This window comes from Dicentrarchus labrax, unplaced genomic scaffold, assembly GCF_905237075.1.
Source record: "Dicentrarchus labrax unplaced genomic scaffold, dlabrax2021, whole genome shotgun sequence".
Lineage (NCBI taxonomy): Eukaryota > Metazoa > Chordata > Actinopteri > Moronidae > Dicentrarchus > Dicentrarchus labrax.
The window spans coordinates 6,730,844-6,754,800 of NW_026136721.1; the positions used below are offsets into that span (position 1 = coordinate 6,730,844).

Below are 23,957 nucleotides of genomic sequence, written 5' to 3' on the forward strand. Positions count from 1 at the left end.
AAGACCACACGATACTGTGCACTGCTCCCCCTATCAAATGAAAATGAAACAGCACTGTCACTCTGTCCTTTTATGACCATAAAGCTAAACCAGAATCTAGCCGGTCTGTGCTATATTCCATTCTCTTCATACATCAAAACTAATTACCCATGGTAGAACCCCATGTGGTTGTAGTGCAAATGCAAACTTGACCAAACTGAACTAAACATTGACAGTTCAATTGTATGAAACAATATCCACATTTATATGATGGATAGTTAAATGACATCCAGGTTGTAATGAATTCAAATGAATTTTAAACTGCATGTGGAGGGAAAGTGGAACTACGTTTGTCAAACCTGCAGGCATTGCTGAACAAAGCAGCACAAAGCCACCCTCCTCTTAAGGATTTCCAGGAAATGGCAGCAGTCCACATGATACTGTGCACTGCTCAAATGAAAAAGAAACAGCACTGTTACAATGTGTGCAGGCCTCTGTTGATTCACATTCTAAGTTGACAATCACACAATGGTTCTTATATTCAGGTGATTATACACTGATGAAAACATAGCTATGAATAATATTACATTTCTGACAATAGATCCTCGATTTAATATTAGACTTTTTAACCTCTCATTAAAAAAATCTGAACTTTATAGTTTAGTGTAACAATTTCAAATATTGATCCATAATTAGACATTTCCAAAAATAGTGTTATGGCATGGTTGGAACTGAGTAATTAATTAATCCCTTTGACCTTTAATGACCCATTCTGTTCAGTTTCAATAAAAATAGTACTGTATAGCCCCCCCCCCCCTCACTACCCAGTTCACTTTCAGCTATTTAGCTAAAAAGAATAAAAAACAACACAGAGGGTTATTCACAACCATGTTTGTTTATTACCAGATTATTGCACGCAGGTTTCCAGCTGTATAGAATCAGATACAATTAAAGATATGAAGCAGGGAACCATGGGTAATCTTCAGAAATGACAGGATAAAAGTTCTCCTGTGAGTATTCATCGCTCTACTTTTTGCTCAAAAACACATCCTGTACACACACAGTGTGTGGAATGATCTGTACAATAAATATCCATACCTGCTTCTTCACATGCCACTTTTTAAGTTACAACAGTGTCATCAAAATGTACATGTACACACACAAGATACATGTGAGGGGGAGTAGATGTCAGATGAAGGGTGAAAGCTGTGTAGTTTGTGGGGCCAGAAGCACACACACATATAAAACACCAGTAGCACAGATTTAAATAAAGCACCGTCTAGTCAAAGCCTGGTGTCTTACTGCAAAGTGCTCCAAACTGAAGTGCAAAAATGAAGAATTTACATGACAAGAACAGGAAGAGTTTCTCCCTTTAGCAACAGATATCTCTCACTCACTCACTCACTCACTCACTCACTCACACACTTTTATACAGCTCAACTGCTATAAAAATGTAAGAAGTAAATCATCTTTATTCATTTTATAAATATTTCCCATGTAGCTACTGTTAATCAAATAAATAGAATCAAAAACAGTGTTTTCATATATGTACCTGCAGCCACACTGCTGGCAGAAGTAAACCCCATTCACATGTCATTTTCTGTTCACTCCACATAGAGCCTGGGCTCAACAGTGCAGTGCCAGGCCTGCCATGCAAAATAAAAGAAGAGGGTCAGTCTGTTAACTGTGGTGAATGTTTACAATGGCCAGTTTGGGTCATTATTTTTCTTCCAAATCGACTCACTAACCTGGACGTCGCTCACTTCTTTTTAATCATGTCACAGATCTCAGTAATTACCCTGATGAGTACAGTGTTATTATTACCGATAACCATGACCATCAAACTGCAAGTATACTTAGCTTGTTAAATCAGCCACATGCTTTTTTTTTTTTCACGACAGCTTCCAGAATGGAAGCCAGCACACACAGTTTGATTTGGTTGAACAGAGATTTTTGACCACACCCACAAAATAACTGCACTGGTTACTGATCAATCATTTATCTTCCATTTGCAAGTTCCACTGCACTTTCACTTGCATTCCTCTTAAGCATTTACAAGAAATGGCAGCAGTTCATTTAAAGACCACACGATACTGTGCACTGCTCCCCCTACCAAATGAAAATGAAACAGCACTGTTACTTTGTCCTTTTATCACCATAAAGCTAAACCAGAAGTTAGCCGGTCTGCGCTATATTCCATTCTCACAGTTTGATTTGGTTGAACAGAGATGGGGCGTGTAAGTCGGAGTAGCTGCTTTGTTTGGATCAGCACCATTACAGTGGCAGTAATGAGATGTAGACCAGTTTATAGCCCACTTTGTTTGAAGCCCGTCTGGTTCAGCTGTATTCTGCCTCTTACCCACCTCTACCTTTACACAACAACCGCTCTTCACTGTTGCAGCGATTTGTTGCGTTTAATCCTCCAGTCCACCAGGTGGAGCTCTAATCACCAGCTACTACGGTTTGCTGTGACTGCAAAGAATTAACACCACATCTCAGGGGTTGGGGTCAGTACTGGGTTCTCAGCATTAGCAGAGCAACATCTAGTGTTGCTCTGTTTGTCCACCAACATTTAGTGCCAGTGCATGTCACAAGTTCAAAACTAAATCCCCTCTGAGCCGGCTTATGTCTGGGCCTCCGGCAGGGACCGACCGGGTTCACATGGCACTGAGGGCCCGGCAACAACTAGTCCATTTGTGCTGCGACACAGTAGAGCTTTGGTTGCCGCGGTAGCTGTTGTTGATGAGGAAGTGCTGCCGCCGGTTATGGTACCGTTGAGATTCCGGTAGGGCCGCTGCCGTGGTAACGAAGCCCTTCGGCGGGGGGCAGGCACAGCAGCTGAACCACGGAGGCACACCGAGGGGAAACTCAGACCCACCAGACAGCAGCCCGGACAGGAAATGACCTCATCCTGCTCAGAGGAGTTGCTAGGATCAGAGGACAGGACCTGGGCTTCGCTGTAACCATTAGCCCGGCCTCCTCCACCCCACTGGACCTGCTGGCCAATCACAAGGGCTGAGCCGTTGTTGTTGTCCAGTCGTGGAAGAGGAGGCAAAGAGGGTGGTCCGTTGGAGATGGGAAGTCGCCAGCCGTTGGTCTTTAAGGATGAGGAGGAAGAGGAGGTGAGCAGGGTTGTGGAGTCCAAGACTCCCTCTGCTGGCTCTGGAGACTTGGTACAGTCCATGGGTTCTGTTAGACAAACACTCTCCTCTTCTTCCTCCTCCTCCTCCTCCTCCTCCTCCTCTAGCCGTTCCAGAGACACCATCTCCAGCTCGACGGGAAGACCTGAATCCTCTCCCATCCCATCCTCCTCCTTCAACAACTTTCTCTTCCCAGTTATCTCCACATGCTCTACCCGCAACCTTTCACCCACCTTTTCTAACTCTCCTGTCTTCTTCCTCATGTCATCCTCCGTATCACCCCCAGTCCCTCCTTTAATTGCTGCCACTCTGTCGTCCTCATTGTTTTCCTCCTCCCTCCCCTCCGTGTCTCTTGACAAGGCTACAGTTCGGCTAAGCTCAGGGGTACAGGGGAGCGACTGACATCTCCTCGGCAGTGCTCGCGTCCCCAGCATCCCTCTGAGAAGGTTGGGAGAGGCACATGGGTCACGCAGCGCTGGGAGGGTGAAGGTCAGGGAGATGACGGACTTACTGGGCGTGTCTAAGAGTTTACACCTCCCCCCATTCAGGTCCTGTCTGAGCGAGAAGGGGTTGACCCGCGCAGGAGTTCCGAGGAGCGGAGGGGTCAGGGTTGCCGGGGGTAACACGTCCGACAGGCTCCTCGCCAAGCCTTGCCGTTGCTGGCTGTGGTCAGTTTGGTGACAAGGAGAGCTGCGGCGCCGGTATGGACTGACATCTGCCGCCACTGGCTCTGAGCAAGGGAAGGGGGGAGACAGACGTGTAAGCAAGGTGGGAAATGAACAAGACTCTGCATCAGGGTTGAAGATGTTACCATGATTTTAAAATTCCTAGGCAGTGTTACTAGTGTTATACGGTACTATTTTTTAGTAGAACAACACTAAATGTACAAGCCACCCTAACCTGTAACCCTAACCTTTAGGTGTAAATGAGGCTTTTCCATCATATTCTCACACTGGTTTTGAATAAAATAAAATTGTGTAGTACTGTTATTGAGCTGTGGAGAAGGTGTCTTTGCTTCAGTACATGCAGAAATAGGTAAATGACAATACTAAAAATTCAGATTCAGATTCAGCCCTGAAGTAAGCTAACTTTCCATGGGACCAGAAACCCATCTTCGACAGTTGTGGCAGTTATAGGATGTGAGAAACTGTAGCCAAGGGCCGGACTACCAACAGGGCAAAGTGGGCAACTACTCCCAGTACGCCAGTGCCCCAGTGTGTTCAATGGTTTGTTCTACTTTTATCATTAGTGGATAGTGAAAATAAGCAGCATTAAAGCACAATATCAACTGACAGGATAAGGGCTTAAATGGTTTCTGCTTTGATCTTAAAGTTGTCTTAAAGCATCAAAAATCCCTAAATAAATGTTCAATATCCAAAGAGGAAGAGCGGGGTTAATTTGGGCTGGATATGGTTCAGAAATTACAATACCAGATACCACAAATAGAGTACTTCATTCAATATCTTGATTTTTGCCCTTTTTGCCAGGCAGAATACTATTTTATATCTAAGATGCACTAACTATGTGAAAGTTTAGATCAAAGGTGGGAGACAGACCTCAGTATTTAAGAAAAACAGCCTTGTGTGAGCACACATATCGGGGGTGCTGTGAAACACGTCTGTAGTATTAACTGAATGCATACAAAAACATTTGATCCTTTTACCAAGTGCAATGGGCTTCTCTTCTTCTTCTTCTTCTCTATCCATGTCCTCCAATGTGAAGACAATGTCAGAGAACGATGGACGAGCCTCTGCACTCATCTGAAAAAAGATCCACACATACACACTGATGTTAATGACTATCTTCACATCAACTTGGTGACATGCTTTCAACTGAGGCCCCTCTTCTGTGAGCCGATAGGGTTTGAGCATTGAGTAGTTGAGTATAAAAATCCAGTTAACTCCAGGGCACAACTGCACTACCGCTTTTTTCATCTGGAGGAATTTGACACCATAATACAGGTGAATTTGGTTTGTTTCCCACATTATAAGAACATTATGAGAGGTGAATGAGTCTCGCTGAGCACAATTTAACGTTTAGAAATGTTTAGTGTAGCTATTAAACAAAACAGTGTGTAAATGAATTAAAGTAAAATGGAAGGCTTCAGGGTGTTCTGCAGTTGGACCCTTCTGATGATGTCAGATATGAGTAAATAGGAAACTGAAAACACTTTGGGATTATATGGCACAGTGTGTGCGTGTACTTACGTTACAGCAGGCGACAGCGAGGCTAAAGAACGCAGGTGGACAATCCCCAACCATGTTCTCAAATGCATCCACGTCCAGACCAAAGTCCTACACACACACACACACACACACACACACAGTGACTGTGACTCAGTGTAATATATTGATTCCTTCATGTCTTGTTGCTGTGTTACAAATATTAAATAAAAGTCACTGTATATCAACTTAGACAGACAGACTTTATTTTGTCATTTGGATTTGCATCATAATGAAATTACGTTGCGATGGAAGTATGAAATACTTTACATTTATGGCTCTCTATATTGTTTTATTTTCAACAAGTCTTAAAGAGCTATTTGGAACACAAACATAGAAAATATAATATAAAAGTAGCAACATGTTTCTGTCAATGAGGGAGACATGAGAGCTAAACTGAACCATAGGGCACAGTGGGATGGAGTTTCTGGTTGACAGATAAAAGCACTGGTGCTCCTCCTACCTCCGTCCTGGGTAAGAAGTCAGGATCAGCTTCAATGCGGGCGATGATCTCACACAGGATGATGCCGTACGCAAACACGTCCACCTGGGCAGAGGACGGGAAGTGCACGTCAGCTCTGTCCTGGGTGTTAGCTCTGATCATGTGCATAGGGCTCAAGCTCACATTGCAGAAACTGCAGCATTATGGAAGGATTGGGTTTTTTTTTTGTTTTAGTTTTTTTTAGTTAAAGCTCTGTCTCATAAAATATTGGAAAATCTCCCTGATATCCTTCACTACATGATTTTTGTATGTAATATGTAAATGGACCTGTACTTGTATAACGCCTTTCTAGTCTTTCGACCACTCAAAGCGCTTTTACACTACATGCCACATTCACCCTTTCACACACATTCACTCAATAATGGTAAAGCCCATCGAACAGAAACTAACTCATTCATACACACTCACACACCGATGCAGCATTAGGAGCAATTTGGGGTTCAGTATCTTGCTCAAGGATACTTCGACATGCAGCAAGAGGAGCCGGGGATCAAACCAACAACCTTCCGATCAGTGGACGACCCGCTCTGTCTCTGAGCCTAATGGCATTGGCTGAAATATTCCAATACTCTGTTGAATGGAACACCTGGTCATACTCCAAACGACAAAAACAGTTTGGAGTCTATGTCGATTATATTTCCGTAATGAGACAGTGTGAGCGCTCGAAGACGGTGAAGACTCTTCATCAGTAGAATGGTATTGAGTAACATTACCAGTATTATTTTGGCCCGTACATACATTCACCAGAGTGTTAATTATCTATTATTTAGGATTGTTGCTATTAGATTTCATGCTGACTCACTAGTGGTGACACACCTCGCACCATCCATACAGATTACACATCAAAAACACAAGATGGTACCAGTGCATTGATTAGGCACGGACGATATGAAAATGTCATGTTACCATTATTTTGGCCAAAATAATTGCGGTACACGATATTATCGCGATTGTGAAAATATATTCCATACTTTTACTGCACTAAAACATACTGGAATCACTTTAACTTAGATTTTGTTTAGAAAAACACTTTTTTTATTGCATCACAGATAGGAATCTTATCTCTCTGTCCTGTATTTTGGAATCTATACTATTTCCACACATCCAATTTAAATGTTTTTTTGGGGGGATACAACGGGCAAGCTGAAACCTTCAGCCATGATGACAGGATTAGGATTTGGGAATATCTGGAAAGGTGTGACCAAGGGTGTTTTTTATTTCTTATAATTCAGCTTTTTATTTGTTAGACGACGTATGTGTTATTTCTTCTTTCAAAAGTGACACAGCGTTGTTTGAAGTACTCTACTCCAGTAGGTGCAGAAACCACAGATGAAGCAGCTTTACCTTCTCATTGTACAGCTCCCCTCTCAGAACTTCAGGGGCCATCCAGTAAGGAGAGCCCACGATGGCCAGAGGCTGCTTCCCCACACCGTCACTGCAAAGACACCAAAGTTTCCTGTGAGGTCAGGTGGCCATTCAGAGTCACTACGCTAGTCAGAATATACTGCGAGCTAGAATATTTTGTATATTCTAGATTACCTGTATAGTCTCAAAGTAGACCCCACTGTCCAATCTAATGCAATCCAATGCAACAGTCTTGCAACTAGAGTTGTTCCGATACTGCCTAAAGTAATACCACGTAATTTATTAGCACCAAAACGGGACCCAGCCACTTCATTTTTTTCCCAGGATTGAGAAGTCCTGACCTGTCCTACGCTGAATCTGACAAACTTTCAATTCAATTCAATTTTATTTGTATAGCTCCAATTCATAACAGAAGTTATCTCAGGACACTTTTCAAATAGAGCAGGTCTAGACCGAACTCTTTAAAACATTAATTACAGAGACCCAACAGTACCACCATGAGCAAGCACTTGGCGACAAGGGCAAGGAAAAACTGCCTGTTAAAAGGCAGAAACCTAGGACAGATCCTCCGGCTCTAGGTGGGTGGTCGTCTGTCTCGACCAGTTGGGGTGAGAGAGAGAGAGAGAGAGAGAGAGAGAGAGAGAGAGAGAGAGAGAGAGACAGACAGACGCACAGTAACAACAGTATTGGCAATGGCAATCTAGCAGGACCATGGCAGGAGGCTCCACCAGGATCGATAAGAACCTGCGAGACGAGAAAGCACACGAACTTGTGTGCAGCGTTCTTTTTTTCTATCACCGGTAATTATCCCAGCTCTCCCCAGCGCCCTGTCAGCTGTTTTTCCGCTAGAAAAGAGCACTATTTGGACACAGGTCCTAATTCATCAACATATAATACACAAAACAGGCTGAAAGGGGTCAAGCACTGACTTTGACGCTGAGAATAACCTTTTAGTGACACAGATTTATACTGGCCTCCTCAGTGAATACAGATCTCTTATGATCAAATCAATCAGCTCTGCCTCTACATGTTTGAGTTAGATCTGTGTCAATTACTGGTCTGTGACACGTCTATTTCTCACCTGTAATCAGGGATCTTCTCTGCCAGGCCGAAGTCTCCCACCACAGCAGTGAACGTGCTGTTATCACAGCGCACCAGGCAGTTCTGCACAGGAAACAGACAGGAGATCAGATGTGCCAGTTGGGATGTACAACCCACCATACTGTCCTCTAACTCTTGCTAAAGTTTGGTGAAAGATGATCTAAGAAGTGTTAGGCAGTCTTTTATGTAGCAATAGGCATGATTTACCTCCACTCTGAGGAGCTTTTCTACAGAGTATGTTCAACCTAGGACGGAGTTCCAGATCTTGAGACAAACATTAAAAACAGCATAGCTGTGGAAATATTTCTGCATGTGGTTCAGGAGTGCAAACTTCCCATTTTGGGAATGTGGTTAGGTTTAGTGGTAGCTGTATCACTAGGACTGTCCAATATATCAAAAGGTGGACCTCATCTCCAGATATTAAAAATTGGATGTATTCTATGTTAGCAGTAGTATCATATGAACACATGTTAGCAGAGTCAATGATAAAAATGAATGAGAACTTGAAGACGTCATGGGACCATGTAATAAATGCAGTTAGAACTTTCATTTCTTGTCTTAATTTTTTTAAATTTGTGTCGTTGTGTCATGTATTGTTGTGATAACAATGTGTTGTCCCATGTGCCAACCCCAAAGAAGATTTCCACTTTATTTAAATTTAATGGACAATAAAGTAATCTGAATTCACTGTTTCATGCAGGCAGAAGACTCATTTTGAAGACTTCTCCAAATTAATACAGTTTATTAATTATTAATACTTTTTTAAATAGAAACTCTAAGGTACCTTGGAGGTGAGGTCTCTGTGAAATATGCCCTTGCTGTGCAGGTACTGCAGCCCTCGGGCGATATCCAGAGACAGTCCGATCCTGACGCCCCACGACAGGTACAGGTCACTGTCCAACAGCTGCTCCAGGTTGCCTCCGTTTATATACTAAAGAGGGAAGAGGGGAGAGGGGAGGGGGGGAGAAATTACATATTGCACGTTTAAAAGAGGACAAAAATGTGGCTCGTTCCGGAGCGATGGGGCAGCCTCTGGATTTCACTCTAGATCTTGGAATCTCTTAAAAGGGCACCGGATGATCTCAGGCCGCACTTAGGCTCTTATGGAATTAGACAGTGACTGATATACTCTGCCAGTCCCATGGGGCCTCAAAAGTGATCATTCAAATCTTTAAATTGATTCTAAAGGGTTCTGGGTAATTGTGATGGCATTTCTCAAGATTGTCCAAAATTTTACAAAGTAATCAATCAATGGATTCATGGAGAAAATAATCCATAATAATTACTAATAAAATAGTTGAAAATGAGCTCCACCTCAACCAACTGCAACAATAAAATCCTGCTTTTACATTAATGCCTGTCAGAATAATCTAATGATATAACAGCATTAACTACATTTTAGTGATTATATGCACATACAGTAATCTTACGTAAGTGAAGGGAGGGAACACATCCACCACCACTGCTGTGGTCACAGATTTCCCACCCTCTTGTTGCCGTGATTGTTTTTACAGCCTCCTCAGTCATTTTACTGTTATATTAACATGATATATGTTACTGTAATATGAGCACAACTCCACACAGTTTATGATGAGCCACTACTATTAGGCTTACTGGTGTTACTTAGCATCAGATGAAACTGTTCAGTACAGTTTACAGTAATCAGAGTCCTCTGGTGGCGAGGGCAGCATCGTCCAGCCTCTGTGGTAACCATAGTAACCACTGCGCAGCATGTAAACATCAGCAGTTTGGGAGAATCCTCTGGTAAACCACCTTGTATACCAGTTATTCCAACATGAAAGTATTTTGCCATGTGGTGTTTCAGTTCTTTCATGTGTCACGTGCAGTGTAACCACACATGTACAATCCACTGTGTGTGTGTGTGTGTGTGTGTGTGTGTGTGTGTCTCTTACTTAACATTTGATAATTCAATCTCAAACAAAACCCCCCACAGCTATGTTATATCATAGCATAGCTGTGGAAATGTCAGGCAGAAACATTTCTGCATGTGATTCAGGAGTGCAAACTTCCCATTTTGGGAATGAGTACTAGAATACATGCAGACGTGGTCAGGTTCAGTGGTAGCTGTATCACTAGGACTGTCCAATATATCAAAATGTGGACCTCATCTCCAGATATTGTTGAAGAGTGTGTATGAATGAAACAGGGTGAAGAATAAGGGGGAAAGGGCAGAGACGAGTGGTGGTTTTACCTCAGTCAGAGCATGGAGTTGACCTTCATGCACACAAACGCCAAGAAACCTGAGGACAGGTGAAGAAACATGATTTAAAATATTGGAGGTTGATCATTTTCCCACATTCCCATGATCCCATCCAGCACTTCAAAACCCCTATAGGCAGGGCTTGTTATCTGTTGACTCTGGCGACCCCTGGTGGCAACAATGTGAACTGAGTGATGGAATATTTTCAAGGTGTGTTCATCAGGAGCCACATTCAAGTTTACAGCACCACCTCTCCAGCTGTGTCTTAAATCCAATCCGACACAAAGGTTCAAGACCATCACAAGCACCGAGAACTATTGCAAATCTAACAAAAACCTACCATAGCCTACCATTAAACCAATTTTGGGCCTTCATTCTGAAAGGGGTCACTGCTGTGTTCATTGGTAATAATAATAATGTATATAATAATAATAATAACAATATTTTTTACGTTAAAGCTGCAGGAGGTAACGGAAAATATTTTTTTGTCATGTTTGCTGAAACTTTCACTATATCCTGACAGTAGTACATTTTTTCAGAATTGTTTTCAGAATAAGTTATTTTTATAAAAATGACCTACTGATTCCATCACATTTCTGTCCAGCCCACAGCCACCTGATCAATTTCTCATGTGGCACCACCATGGACAATAACTGCCCACCCCAGGACTAATCTATATTCAAAGAAAACTGATTTTCTAAGCAACAGTTGACTTAATACCAAGAATAATAATACTATCACATACAGGATTTCTTTCCACGAACATACAGATTTTCAACTCCTGACAGTCAGAAAGGAGAAGATATAAAACATTATTATATTATTTTGACCGATGATTCGCGATTAGTGTGGGAATAATACTTTTTGCATCACAAATGTATATTTCACTGAATAAAAACAGCCGTCAGATACAGTACTCTTTTACGCTGGAAGTGTGTTTTTAGATAAAAACATTACCTACCTGAGTATGTTGGGGTGGCAAAGCCTGTTCAGGAGCTGCACTTCTCGTAGCATGTTAGCTTTGTTGCTAGCCAGCGTGTTCATTTTCAGCGCCATCACCTGCCCTGTGATCCGATGCTGCACCTGGAAAACAACCAGAGAAGGTTTACAGTGAGACAGCGAGTCACGCAGAGGGAGACCGAGGTGTGACCTTTCTCACGCAGGACACGCAAAACAGTCACAGGACACATGTCCCCAGTTCCTCAAGATAACCCCAACACCTTGTTGAGCAGTTTCATGCAGGAACTATTTTCTTTCTACTGACCTACACCCACCAACCGTAGCTGAACGTCAGCTATCTCAGTGGCAACATTAATGTCTGCGTCCTGCGCCGTCACAGCCTCTCCACGAGCGGGTGCACACTTTTTTCTGCGCAGTGATATGTAGAAAGAAAATAGTTCAAATGTGTGTCAGTGAATGTGTTTCCAGGTTCAATAAACTCATATCATTCACAGCACTGGATTGTATGATACAGGCTTTGGACTTTGTTTACAAAGAACAGTAATGTTGAAGCTGTAGGTCAGCTGTTGTTGATTTCTTTTGGTCTGGCATTGGTCTGATATTTTGGCTTCCTTTTTGTACAGTGGGAGGAAGTGGAGACGTCCATCTCAATGGATGGTACATGTGCTCCTTCTAGTGTTAGTGTGAATCTCTGACAAATAAAGAAAAAATTTAATTAATTAATTAAAAAAGACATAATACTAAAACATTTCGTATATAAATACTTATAAGACTATGAGATCACTAAAATGTCATTTAAAGTAAGTTTTTCATTTCCTGTAATACTTTGTTCCAAATCAGCCTGCTACATAGTCACGCTCATGCATGTAGCATGCACGTACATTAGTTAGAAGCTAAACTGTAACGGTAAAATAATAAGCAGAGGTCAAATCGTTGCTCCAAACAGGGACCAGGAGAACCCTTTTTCTACCAATCTAGCTCTGATTCTTGAACCAGTTCCGTTCAGGTCTCAACATCAGTCAGCAATAAAGACTCTTCGTATTAGGAATAAACCTGAGCTGTCTGTAGCTGAACAGGGTCGGCCTACCCTTCTGTATTTTAATCTCAGCGATAATGGTGCTTCTTGAAGAGCCTGATATTTTCTTAGGTGGTACGCACTAGAAACACTCCCTTAGACATTTATACTTCATACAGCAGAGTCTCACTGTGGCACAGTACATAAATATGTGCTTAAGCTGCCGGCATACAGTAAGGTCTGTGCTCGTGTGTGACTGGAGGGTCAAGTCATTGACTGGTAATGTATGTCTGCAAAGTTCAGCCAGTGTCTGCAAGTGTATGCATCTGTGTCTGTGTGTTTGTGTGCGTGTGTGTGTGTGTATTAATAGCGTGGCACTAATAGGCTTTCTGGATTTCCCATCACTCCTCCTGATCTGCACAAATCCACCAGGACATTACTGAAGCCTACAGGAGGCACGTACAAACACGCCGACACACAACGCAGAGTAAAACAGTAGGCTGGGTAATAGTAATAAACAGTAACAATGATAAACTGTGTGCATCTGAAATGAATTGTGATTGATTGGTGGTTCTGGGGATGGCTTCAATAAGTTCAGTGGGAAACAATCCAGGGTGTAAGAAAATATGGCTCTACCTGAGTATCGCAATATTTTGTTTTGCAGTATTTTATCAATTCTGAAAAACACTGCATCCATTTTTGTTAGACTGTTGTAAACTGAAGGCTGTGATACAGGGACTGTGATTAAAACAAATGCAGATCCTGTTATGGTTGCATAAAAAAGTCAACTTTTTTCACTTTATACATATGGTGGTGTGTTCTTTACACTAGGGGTTCCCAAACTTTTCCATGCCAAGGGCGACAAAAAGGAATTGGTTTATGGCCAGGGCCCCCATTTTGGGTTTGGTAAATGATATTATGTAAAAATGGCCCTTAGTAGTCAACTTAATTGTTAGTCGATGAGAAGAGTCTTAGTCAACGCACTTTTCATCAGTCGGACAGGTGCAGAAGAAATAAAAACTGCGCAATGCGGGCTGTGAGGGAGAGTGGTCAATAATTCCAACAGTTTTAACTGAAACAAGCATATCTTAATAAATGAAATAAGTTAACATAACTTAATCCTCCAAACAACATCACTCAATCCCATGAATTAAACCAAACGCAAAAATGAACTGTTGAAGTATTAACTGTTTTAACAAACTTAAATGTGTGCAACATTGGTGATATAATTCCAGTTTGCTCAATTTATAGCTCAATTTATTGAAGATGACTTTATATCATTACAAATATGTAAGCCCCACTGTGCTATAATGCCTGCGATTTTTCCATTTTTGCTTTTATTTCAGTTTATAAATCATCATGCATCCAAATAATGAGTAATAAATAAGTGCAAAGATTTGATGTTAGTCACATAAAGTAGGCAATAGTTAACTTATTTACAGCAGTAACAATTAGATTAGTGTTATAAGGAGTTCGGTCTAGACCTGCTCTATTTTAAAAGTGTCCTGAGATAACTTCTGTTATGAATTGGCGCTATACAAATACAATTGAATTGAACTGAATTGAAAATTAGTTGATCCACAGAAAATTAGTTGGCTACTATTTTGATAATCAATTATTTGTACGTTGTTTTTATCAGGTTAGCCGTTTCGACAGGTAATGTAATGATTTGCTTTAGCGGAACTAAAGGAACTGAGTAAATTCAACTTAAGTGGTAACATGTATGAAGAAGATGTCTTACTTTATTCAGATAAACTTAAATAAGATAAATAAGTTTGGAGAATTGCTGCATATGACTGAGATCTACTCATTAGTTGTCAGTTCAATTAACTGAATGAAATAGGTACAATTAATTAGTTTTATCCAAGTTACCTTAAAAAATACTTAAATATAAAATCTAAATATATATATATAAAAAGAATATATTTAAATCAAATGTGTTTACATTTTGAGTTGAACTAACTCACTGGGTTTTACAGTGAAGTATGAAGTTCCATTGAATATACAGTTAATATTATTAACATGCTTTAGTACTGGAATAAATGCACAAAATACGGTGATATGTTTTTATACAGACAGATACTGTCAGTATACAGAAGATTACAGACTGGATCTTTGACATTTTATATATATATATTTTATATAAAATGATGTACAGATCTGGATACTTTTTCATAAACTTGGATACCATTGGATCTTTCTGGATACAGGTCCTTTTTGTCCAGTTTCTTCGAGACTTTAAAAAGTAATATTCTATTCAACCCTGCTTTCTGATGTTTCAGGTGTGGGTGTGTAAATTTATTTACAAACATACAGAGAGAGACACATACAAGAGCAGTGGGAAGCAGTGAAAGTACACACACACACACACACACACACACACACACACACACACACACCACACACACACACAGGCGGTATGTGATTAATCTACTTAGTCTTATTGGAGGACAGGCCCTACTGTCACCTTTCATACACAGGCAGACAACACACACACACACACACACACACACACACACACACACACACACACACACACACACACACACACACACACACACACACACACACACACACACACACAGTTTATCCATACAAAACACACACAACACAGAAACAAACATTTATCTACATGTGTGAAAAACATGAAACAGATACAACAGAAACACGTGACACAAGCACATCTGGAGGAAACCGATGCAGTGTGTGTACACAGTATGTACCAAACTAATGAAATAAACATCAGTAGGACGCATTAGCAGAGCTACAGTCAGGACCCATCAGGAACCAGTTCTTTGGTGGAGACCATGTTGAGCTCAATCAGACCTGTGCATTATGCACCATGTGAAATCATCACCAGTGTCAGAGCTAGGGCTCGGTATTAAACTTCAGCACTGTCTTTGGTCACCGAACAGTACCAAGACCGACACCGAAACAGTCAAGTATTGAACACTGAAGCTTGAACCACAAGTATTCTCCTCTTCTTATTTGTTCAGACAGTTTTGGAATGTTTCATACTGTATTTGCTTCAGTTGAAATGTTCAGCACCACAGCGTTTCTACCCACAGTAAAAAACTGTTCAACATTTCTACACACAGAAAGGACTTCTTTCAACAGCTCAACCTACAGTGCTGGTGTTTCTAATCATACAGTGATGATGTCCCTGTCTCTATGATGGTGATGACTGATCATTCAGATTATTATTTTTTTGAATCATTATTTTAGGATTCTGCTTAGCAGTCTGTAAAAACCTACAATCTAGCAGTTCTTGGAAGTCTATCTTCAGACCTAGGGTTAGGGTTACTGATACATTTCATTACTCACCCAGTTAAAGGATGAACTTCCTTTTAAGAGGCAGAAATCTCAGACAGGCTCTAGGTGGGTGGCCCTCTGCCTCGACCACTTAAGACTACTTCTAAGCCTAAATATGACAGGACACAGTAGGACACGTCATAACTTTGCAATCCTGGGGGAAAAAATGGTGAACTGGATACTACTGGAAAGTGGCAGGCTCCCGTTTAGGGACTAATAAATTACGTGTTATTTATCTGATCATGCACAGACACATATACTCGCCGATACCACAATTTACCACATTTTAGGCAAAATTGTTGCAGAATTTCTTATACTGGTATCAATATCAGAACAACTCTAGCTACTTTGGTTGAATCAGCCTATACTTTAGGGTATTTGTTGTAGGTAGCAGCAGCAGTGACACACACAAAGCTCCACACTGTAGTCATAGGGCAGATTTCCTTAATGAGATTGAGCTGCCTTCACTCCAGGGGAAGTGGTGCAGGTGGGGGGCCATGAAGATTACCACTTTCCTGCTCGCTGGGCTTTCAGATCAAAAACAACACTGCGATTAGAAGACAGCAAGAGGGGTCGCTAGACACTGGTGGGGGTGTGTTGCTTCAGGTGCAGGTGAGACCATGAAATAGCAGATTTGGGAGAAAGATCCATGAGTTTAAAGGTTTATCAGACCGCAAATCACTGCTCTGCACTCTCTAGAGCAGTATAAGGAAGAATTTTACAACTCTGGGAAGTTATGGCAGCAACATTTACAGTATATACAGTAGGAGGTTGGAAGAAGAGGACCGGATATGAGAATATGGTGGACTGAATGAAGGTTTATATCAGGATTTGCAAACATCATGACGACAGAGGATTTGTGGATGGCCCTTTACTTAAAAATACCTTTTCAGCAAAGTTTAATTAGATGCTGGTGGTTAAACCTATGGCAATTTTTTGTTTGTTAATTACAGTGTCAAAGGTTGTTAATAGTATCAATACTTCATTGGATCCAATGAAGTATTGATACTATTAACTACCATTAAACTACTATTTTCCCAAAACCCAAGGTGACGTCCTCAAATGTCTTGTTTTGTCCACAACCCAAAGACATTCAGTTTACTTTCATAGAGGACTTAAGCAAGCATAAAATATTAACATTTGAGAAGCTGAAATCAGACGTAAAAAAAAAAGTCTTGAAACTATTCATTTATTAAAATTAATTTACTAAACTAATTGATACATGAAAATGAAGAACCGGTGTATCAGATTGTTCCATCTGTTTGGTCAGACAAGCAATTTTCAAACAAACTAGGTTCCAGGACTGTATTATGGAGATATTTGTAAATATTTACACATGAATAAATTGAAACAGCTGTCTAGTTCGCTATCGTACAGTCCAAAATGATTTCCTGATTTATTTTGAATTGCCACAAGGGGGAGCTGCATCTTTCCAGACATTCCAAAATCCTAATGCCCTTTAGGCCTGATTCTTCATTCGCTGACAACTTGCCATGTGTGAACTGTTCAAAGACCCATGGCCTCGCAGATGTCCGCAAAATATCTAGCAGGCTAAATATCAGGTTGTGTCAGGGAGCCATGCAATGAGCTACAGCCAATGAGAGCAGTCTCTCTTCTGCACCAGACAGGAAGCAGCAACCAGGTAGTTACTATGGTAACAGCATGAAAAAACGACTCAAATACCGTCACACACACAATTGACAGTCAGACTGTCTGACACATGACGGCCTTCAGCTCGTGTTTCTACAGTTACGTGTTTTTACGAGTCCGTTAGGAATTGTTAAAATGTGATATTTCTTCAAGGGAGTTTGGTGCAGGGAGCTTTATGCTAATATGTATAATGTTTTACATTTTGGAACCGCTACAGAAACACTAGCTAACTGCTAAAGTATGGTGAGGTTGTCTGATGTTGACTGCTGCTAGTTATTAGTTTGATTAATGCTTTAATAATATGTGTATTGATTACTGATGCTGGCTGATCAGGATCATTATCAGCTAACTGTGCTCAGGTTCTAATGGCAGTATGCTGTAAATGGTTGCCCTTTGTGCTTAATACTACCTAATTAAACAAGATGTGCTTGTTATTGGTGGTGTTATTAATGACTCCTGATGAAACAGTTTGGAAACAGACTCCGGGATTACTCCTTGTGAAGGATCCCTGTTGTCCCCTAGTGTGAAAACCACAACAACTTTAACACAGATGGGGTATGAAATGTTCTGAACTGAACTGTAGAACCTGGATGATTACTGGAGGATCACTTCCACCACTGAGAGCTTGCAGTTGAATCAGCAGACCGGCTCACGTACCTTGAAGACCTCAGAGAAGAAGCCCGAACCGATCTTCTCGCAGAAGAAGTCGTCGATGCGAGCCAGGCTAGACACGGCGCTCCTCAGGGCTCGGTACGAGGATGGGCGGATTCGGTTGGGTGCGTGGATGCTGTGGAGCGGCGGCTCATCCGGGCCACCGTGACCCTCTTCGGGGTCACAGAAGCAGCACTCGGCGTGGTAGTCCATGGTGCTGGCAGAGCACCACGCTCCAGAACCAGAATTTCTGTTAGACCGCAGTAGTCCTGGGGCACAAGGCGACGGTGGCTCCCACCATCGTGGTGTCAGAATGATCAAAGTGTCTTCTGTGGGTTATGAGGACAACCTCATGACCCGATAATGTATCTGTGATTGTAGCTGCTCTCCAGGCTCAGATCATCAAAATATACAACAATATAGAACAAACATGATCTGTACTTTTACTTTAGTGAGACACATTTCTCAGTAGTTCCTCGTCCTCTCATTCCACTCATTTGAGGTGAAGATGAAGAGTAGGGTCCATCATCCTCCCATTCACCCAAGCTGCCAAAGTGCCCCTGAGCAAGACCCTGAACTCCCACCTCCTGCTCCAACCTGAGCTTTGACAGGAAACTAGAGAAGACTTCAAATCTCTCTTCAAAGTCGCTGCCACGGCGGTTTTTAAGAATTCCCACAGCCCCTGAACGTCGCCTCACCCACCGTGTTGGTACGTGAGGAGGCTCGGTTCCCCTCCGTCATCCCGTTAGCTTGGAGGCGGAGATGATGGATGCTGCGGCCGCACGGTACCGGGAGAGGGTAGGAGGGCCGAGCACTCAGCTGCCATGTAAAGGTCCCTGTGGAAGTATTATGAGACGGTTACAGTTGAGAATATAACACAGCAGCTGCAGTTACATTAGAGGGACCGCACAATGCTTGATGCTACCGGGGCTGTACTACCAGCACACACAGCGGACCCTGCTCTCCCTGCGGGCGGCTGTGTCCGGTAGCCATGGGGCTAGTAGCCGCAGGGAATCACCGCTCGCAGGGTAACATCGACCCGCAGCACTGTTAGGCTTACAGATAATTACAGGCCTCCGTCAACCATGTTTTTATCTTTTTTTAACAACTGCGTATTGTAAATAATAGTTTGACCGGAGCTAAATAAACCGGAGGATACATATAGCGTATTTCACCCGGCCAATAAAATACAATTTAAAAAAACTCGGCTAGCTGCTGTTAATAACGGGAGCTGTCAATGACAAGCGGGTGCAGAGGCAGAGTGGACGGCTTACCTGTGTCCTCACGTCGGTCCGGATGTAAACGTCGACGCGGTCCGAGTGCTTGAGGTGAACCGGAGCCTGAAACGTCGCTCTGCTCCCCGGCGGTGTCTGCGGTTGATAATCCCGTCTGGATCCCTGCTTCGCGAGCCGCTTGTTGGGGACGACTACCATGGTGAATCAGCCATGTCAAGTCAAGCTAACGAGAGTGATACATAGGACTTCCTGTTAGAGGTTTCACAATAAAAGCTTTTCAACCTAAAGAGTCGTACATGCCAGTGGTTCCCAACGTTTTCTTTATGGAGCCCCTTTTCTATCATTGAGTAGACTGATGACCCCTGACTCTGTGACATATTTTATGGATATTTCATATTATATTCAAACTGTACAATGAACCCAAATAATGAACTCAGTAACTGCAGGTAGCTTGCATAAAACAGGTGATTTGGGTGAATTTTTAGCAGATTATTTCTTGTTTAGGGAACTTTTTATTTTGTTTTTATTTTCTGTCTCTATTATGTATTTTTATAATTTTTAACACATTTCTGACAAATTCTGTGTTTTATTGTCCCTGATGCTTGGCCATTGTTCTATCAGACAATTTACTTTGCATTTATTTTTCTTCACAGAAGTCAGTCAAATGCTGAGATATAGGCCTACTGCGTCTATTTTCATTTATTTTTCTTACATGCCTGAAAATCAAGAACAGCCTTCCGTTAAGCCTAACCGACCCCTGGGTTGTGCTTGAAAGAAAAGTGTAGTTTGAATTTCAATAAAAGGTTATCCATATTATAAATGATATATAGATAGAAGCTTTCTCACTCAACAAGTTTGTGTTAAATGGTGGGTCTTTTTTTAAAGATCCCCCCCTCCAGGCCTGTATTAATACCATAGGTGTAGACCATATATGTTGTTGTCGTCGTCGTCTTCTTCATGTTCATCATCATCAGTCAGTACTATTAGTGTAGTTGCTGCTACTGTTGTTGCTGTGCAACTGTCTGTCTGTCTGTCTGTCTGTCTGTCTGTCTCTCTCTCTCTCTCTCTCTCTCTCTCTCTCTCTCTCTCTCGAGGCAGACGACCACCCACCTAGAGCCGAAGGATCTGTCCTAGGTTTCTGCCTTTTAACAGGCAGTTTTTCCTTGCCCTTGTCTCCAAGGTCTTGCTCATGGTGGTACTGTTGGGTCTCTGTAAATAATGTTTTAAAGAGTTCGGTCTAGACCTGCTCTATTTGAAAAGTGCCCTGAGATAACTTCTGTTATGAATTGGCGCTATACAAATAAAATTTAAATTGAAATATGTATAATTAAAAATAGTCAAAGTCTCCGTGATGTCCCCCATAGGTTTCTGAAGAGCCTTTGTGAAGCTCAGTGTGGTCGGATCTGGCCGTCGCCATCTTGGCAGTCCTGACTCCACCAGCCCGGCTTATCCAAAAATGGGTAAAGGGGTGAAGCGTGGGTAGGGCTGAGGTTGCTGAATGAAGCCTGGTTACTGAAAAAACCCTCTTGTCACTCAAAGCGGCCGTGCCCTTAATTATGCATAACTTGATTGATGACTTGATCATTTTAAAGGGGTGAGTGATATAAAGTTTCACCCCCGTACAGTTGTCATGAACGGGAAAATAAGCCATAGAGACCAAACGCATTTTTAGTGCCAGATTGTAAACATGTTTATTTCTGCTGTAAAGTTGGGCATTTTAATATGGGGCCTCATGGAAATTGACTCACTGATGGGGGCCAGCCTCAAGTGGCCGTTAGAAGAAGTGCAGTTTTTGGTACTGCTGTGTTGGCTTCAGATAGGTTGCGCTTGATTAAGACGTATATATAAAATGTATGTTTGGAATAAAAATTCAAAGTCATTTTTAATTGATGGTACATTTCCTTTCATATGATTATCCGAAGGACCGAGCTTCACTTTTTTTTATTTCATCCCTTTAAGCCTCTTATTTTGAAGACAATGTCACATTTCCTGTCTGTTTGGCTCTGACTGTGTGCAGTCTGACAGCTGGCACGCATACGTCAGGGCTGACTGGCCGGCTCTGATTGGAGGAGATAAGAAGGCAGAGTCAAACCCTGACAACCGACCTGAAATCAGTTTCTACTGTCCGACCGCAGGCTCGGAGCACGAGAGATCCACAACAAAGAAAACCGATCTCAGACCAGCTGCTGTGCCGGAAGTGGAGCTCTGACAGTGACACACATTTTGATTTTAGAATAAATAAATAAATAAATAAATAAATACACAAGACAATAATTGTATTTAAAAATAACCATAATGATAATTAAAAACACTTTAATAATAATAATAATAAAAACGCTGTATATATATTTTTAAAATAAATTCATAAATGAAAGAGCATCTTAATCTGATCTAATCTCATCTTAATTCCTCCTACTACTCTTCCTCCTCCTGTTTCCTGTCAGTTGGAGGAAGTGATGAGGGAACTGTGCAGGCCCACAGTAGCACCAGGCTGGTGGCTTTAACAGTGAATCAATCAACAGCAATGTAATCATCTGGATTCCCATGTCATTTTAGCAAATCAAATATACAGAATATGTTTGATATACCACAACTGAATAATACCATAAACAATTTGTTTATTTTTTTGACAAAATAATGAAGGGTTAACAGTGATGCTGTGGGGATGACATCATGGTGTGGTTACATTCAGGGGGGCAATAGATCCTTGTTTTATGACTCACTTTTGTTTTCACAATGTATTGATTTCTAATGCCACCTTTAGATACTTCTGTTCAGGGCTTTACTGATGAGTCACGATAATGTGAGTTCAAATATCTTCATTTGGGGGCTTTTCCAAGCAAATATTGATATATGTTTTATTTTATTCTTATTTTACCACAAAGTCGCATTGAGCTCAATAATCTCTTTTATAAGAGAGACCTGACCAAGGTAGCAGCTGTACAATATCACAACCTGCATATATTAAATATAATATATACAACATAATATGCAAAAAAAATCCACAATAAAACAGAAGAACAACTATTCAAACACAATGGCCTCTCAAGTAAAATAACATCAACATGCCTCTGTCTGTATTCTATATTCTATATCTAAGTCTCCCTGCCACTCCATGAATATTTCTCTAGATCTAGAATCTAGATAAAGTAAATGTTGACAAATGTTAACTTCTGTTCCTTATCCCACTAACTGGCTTCGTGGTGTCACATTCGGAAACATCCATTGGGCATGCTGGTTCACTGTCACTGTTACTGGGACACTTAATGGAACTGAGATTTGCTTTGACAGTTCAAAATGTCTATTACAGCAAACTGAGCAACAAATGTACGTGATGAGCTCATGGATCCAAACCCAGTATCCAGATGAGTCACACAGGCTGTCAGTTCAGATTCCTATACCACATGTGCTGCGTTCAAGGCAGGTGGATTAATTGCAGCTTTTCACTTGGCAATGGGGATACATGTTTTAGATTTAATTCAATTCAATTCAATTTTATTTGTATAGCGCCAATTCATAACAGAAGTTATCTCAGGACACTTTTCAAATAGAGCAGGTCTAGACCGAACTCTTTATCAAACCAAAGAGTCAGATCTTTTTCAAATAAAACAACAACAAATACAACAAAAAGCCCAACTACCATGATACAAACAAAAATTTGAATTTAAAAATATGACATAATCTAAGTAAATTAAGTTGGGGTTTTTTTGGGGGGGGGGTTACATTTTAAGTCAAATGTATTAATTAAGATGAATTAAATGTATTTTAATCTAGTGCTGTCAAATGATTAAAATATTTAATCGCAATTGATCGCACTAATGTCATAGTTAACTCGCAATTAATCGCACATTTTTATCTATTCTAAATGTCCCTTGATTTCTTTTTGTCCCATTATGTTTTCTCATTTTAATGCTCTTATAAACATGGAAAAGTGGATCGGCTTGCTTTGTGCAAATGTTGTTTTTATTGAAAACAACATTGGCATATACTGTAGTGTTCAATTTCACACTAACATTCTCACTTGGAGCAAATAATCTCTCAATGACAATCACACAATGTAACACTGTCCATCAATAAAAGGCTGAGAAAAATACTAGACCCTCGTCCTCCACAACGTTAACAGGCCTACATGCAGTAGCCACCCATTTAGCTATGGCTGCAGTAACTTTGTTCTTAGTTGTGGTATCCATGAGCTTCTGTCTGAAGTCATCCATTGTCACTTTGCTTTGACGAGGGGGAGGAGAATTCACATCAGCTGTGTGCTTGGCCATCAAGTGGTATTTCAGACTGGACGTGCTGCGATGATAGCTCAGTTCACAACGACAAAACACACAGATCACTTTGGTCTTGTCAATGGAACCATTTGGCAACTTTTTAAAAGTAAACTTTCCATTCAGAATATTATTGGCATCCATTTCGGCGTCTCGCGCTCGCCTACTGGTCTCTGGCACATCTTAATTTGTCTTCATTATGTTTGTGCTCAGACATTTACATTGAAATAATAGTCACACTAGTACAGTTACATAATCACATGTAATGTCTTGTCTTCTTGCATGAGAGAAAAAAAACCCAACACCTTCCACATAACAGCACAAGTCTCTTAA

General features: G+C 41.2%; 1 protein-coding gene across 1 annotated transcript; it reads right to left on the reverse strand.

The window, feature by feature from the left end:
- Positions 1-855: 855 nt before the first annotated feature.
- On the reverse strand, positions 856-19,576 carry tesk1a (testis associated actin remodelling kinase 1a). Its single transcript, XM_051386406.1, has 11 exons — positions 19,393-19,576; positions 18,125-18,954; positions 11,492-11,613; positions 10,522-10,570; positions 9,094-9,240; positions 8,290-8,372; positions 7,188-7,278; positions 5,805-5,888; positions 5,327-5,413; positions 4,783-4,879; positions 856-3,849 (listed from the first exon to the last, which is right to left on the reverse strand). Exons 2-11 carry the CDS (start codon positions 18,329-18,331, stop codon positions 2,603-2,605), a joined length of 2,214 nt encoding a protein of 737 aa, XP_051242366.1. The 5' UTR covers positions 18,332-18,954; positions 19,393-19,576; the 3' UTR covers positions 856-2,602.
- Between the last annotated feature and the right edge of the window lie 4,381 nt (positions 19,577-23,957).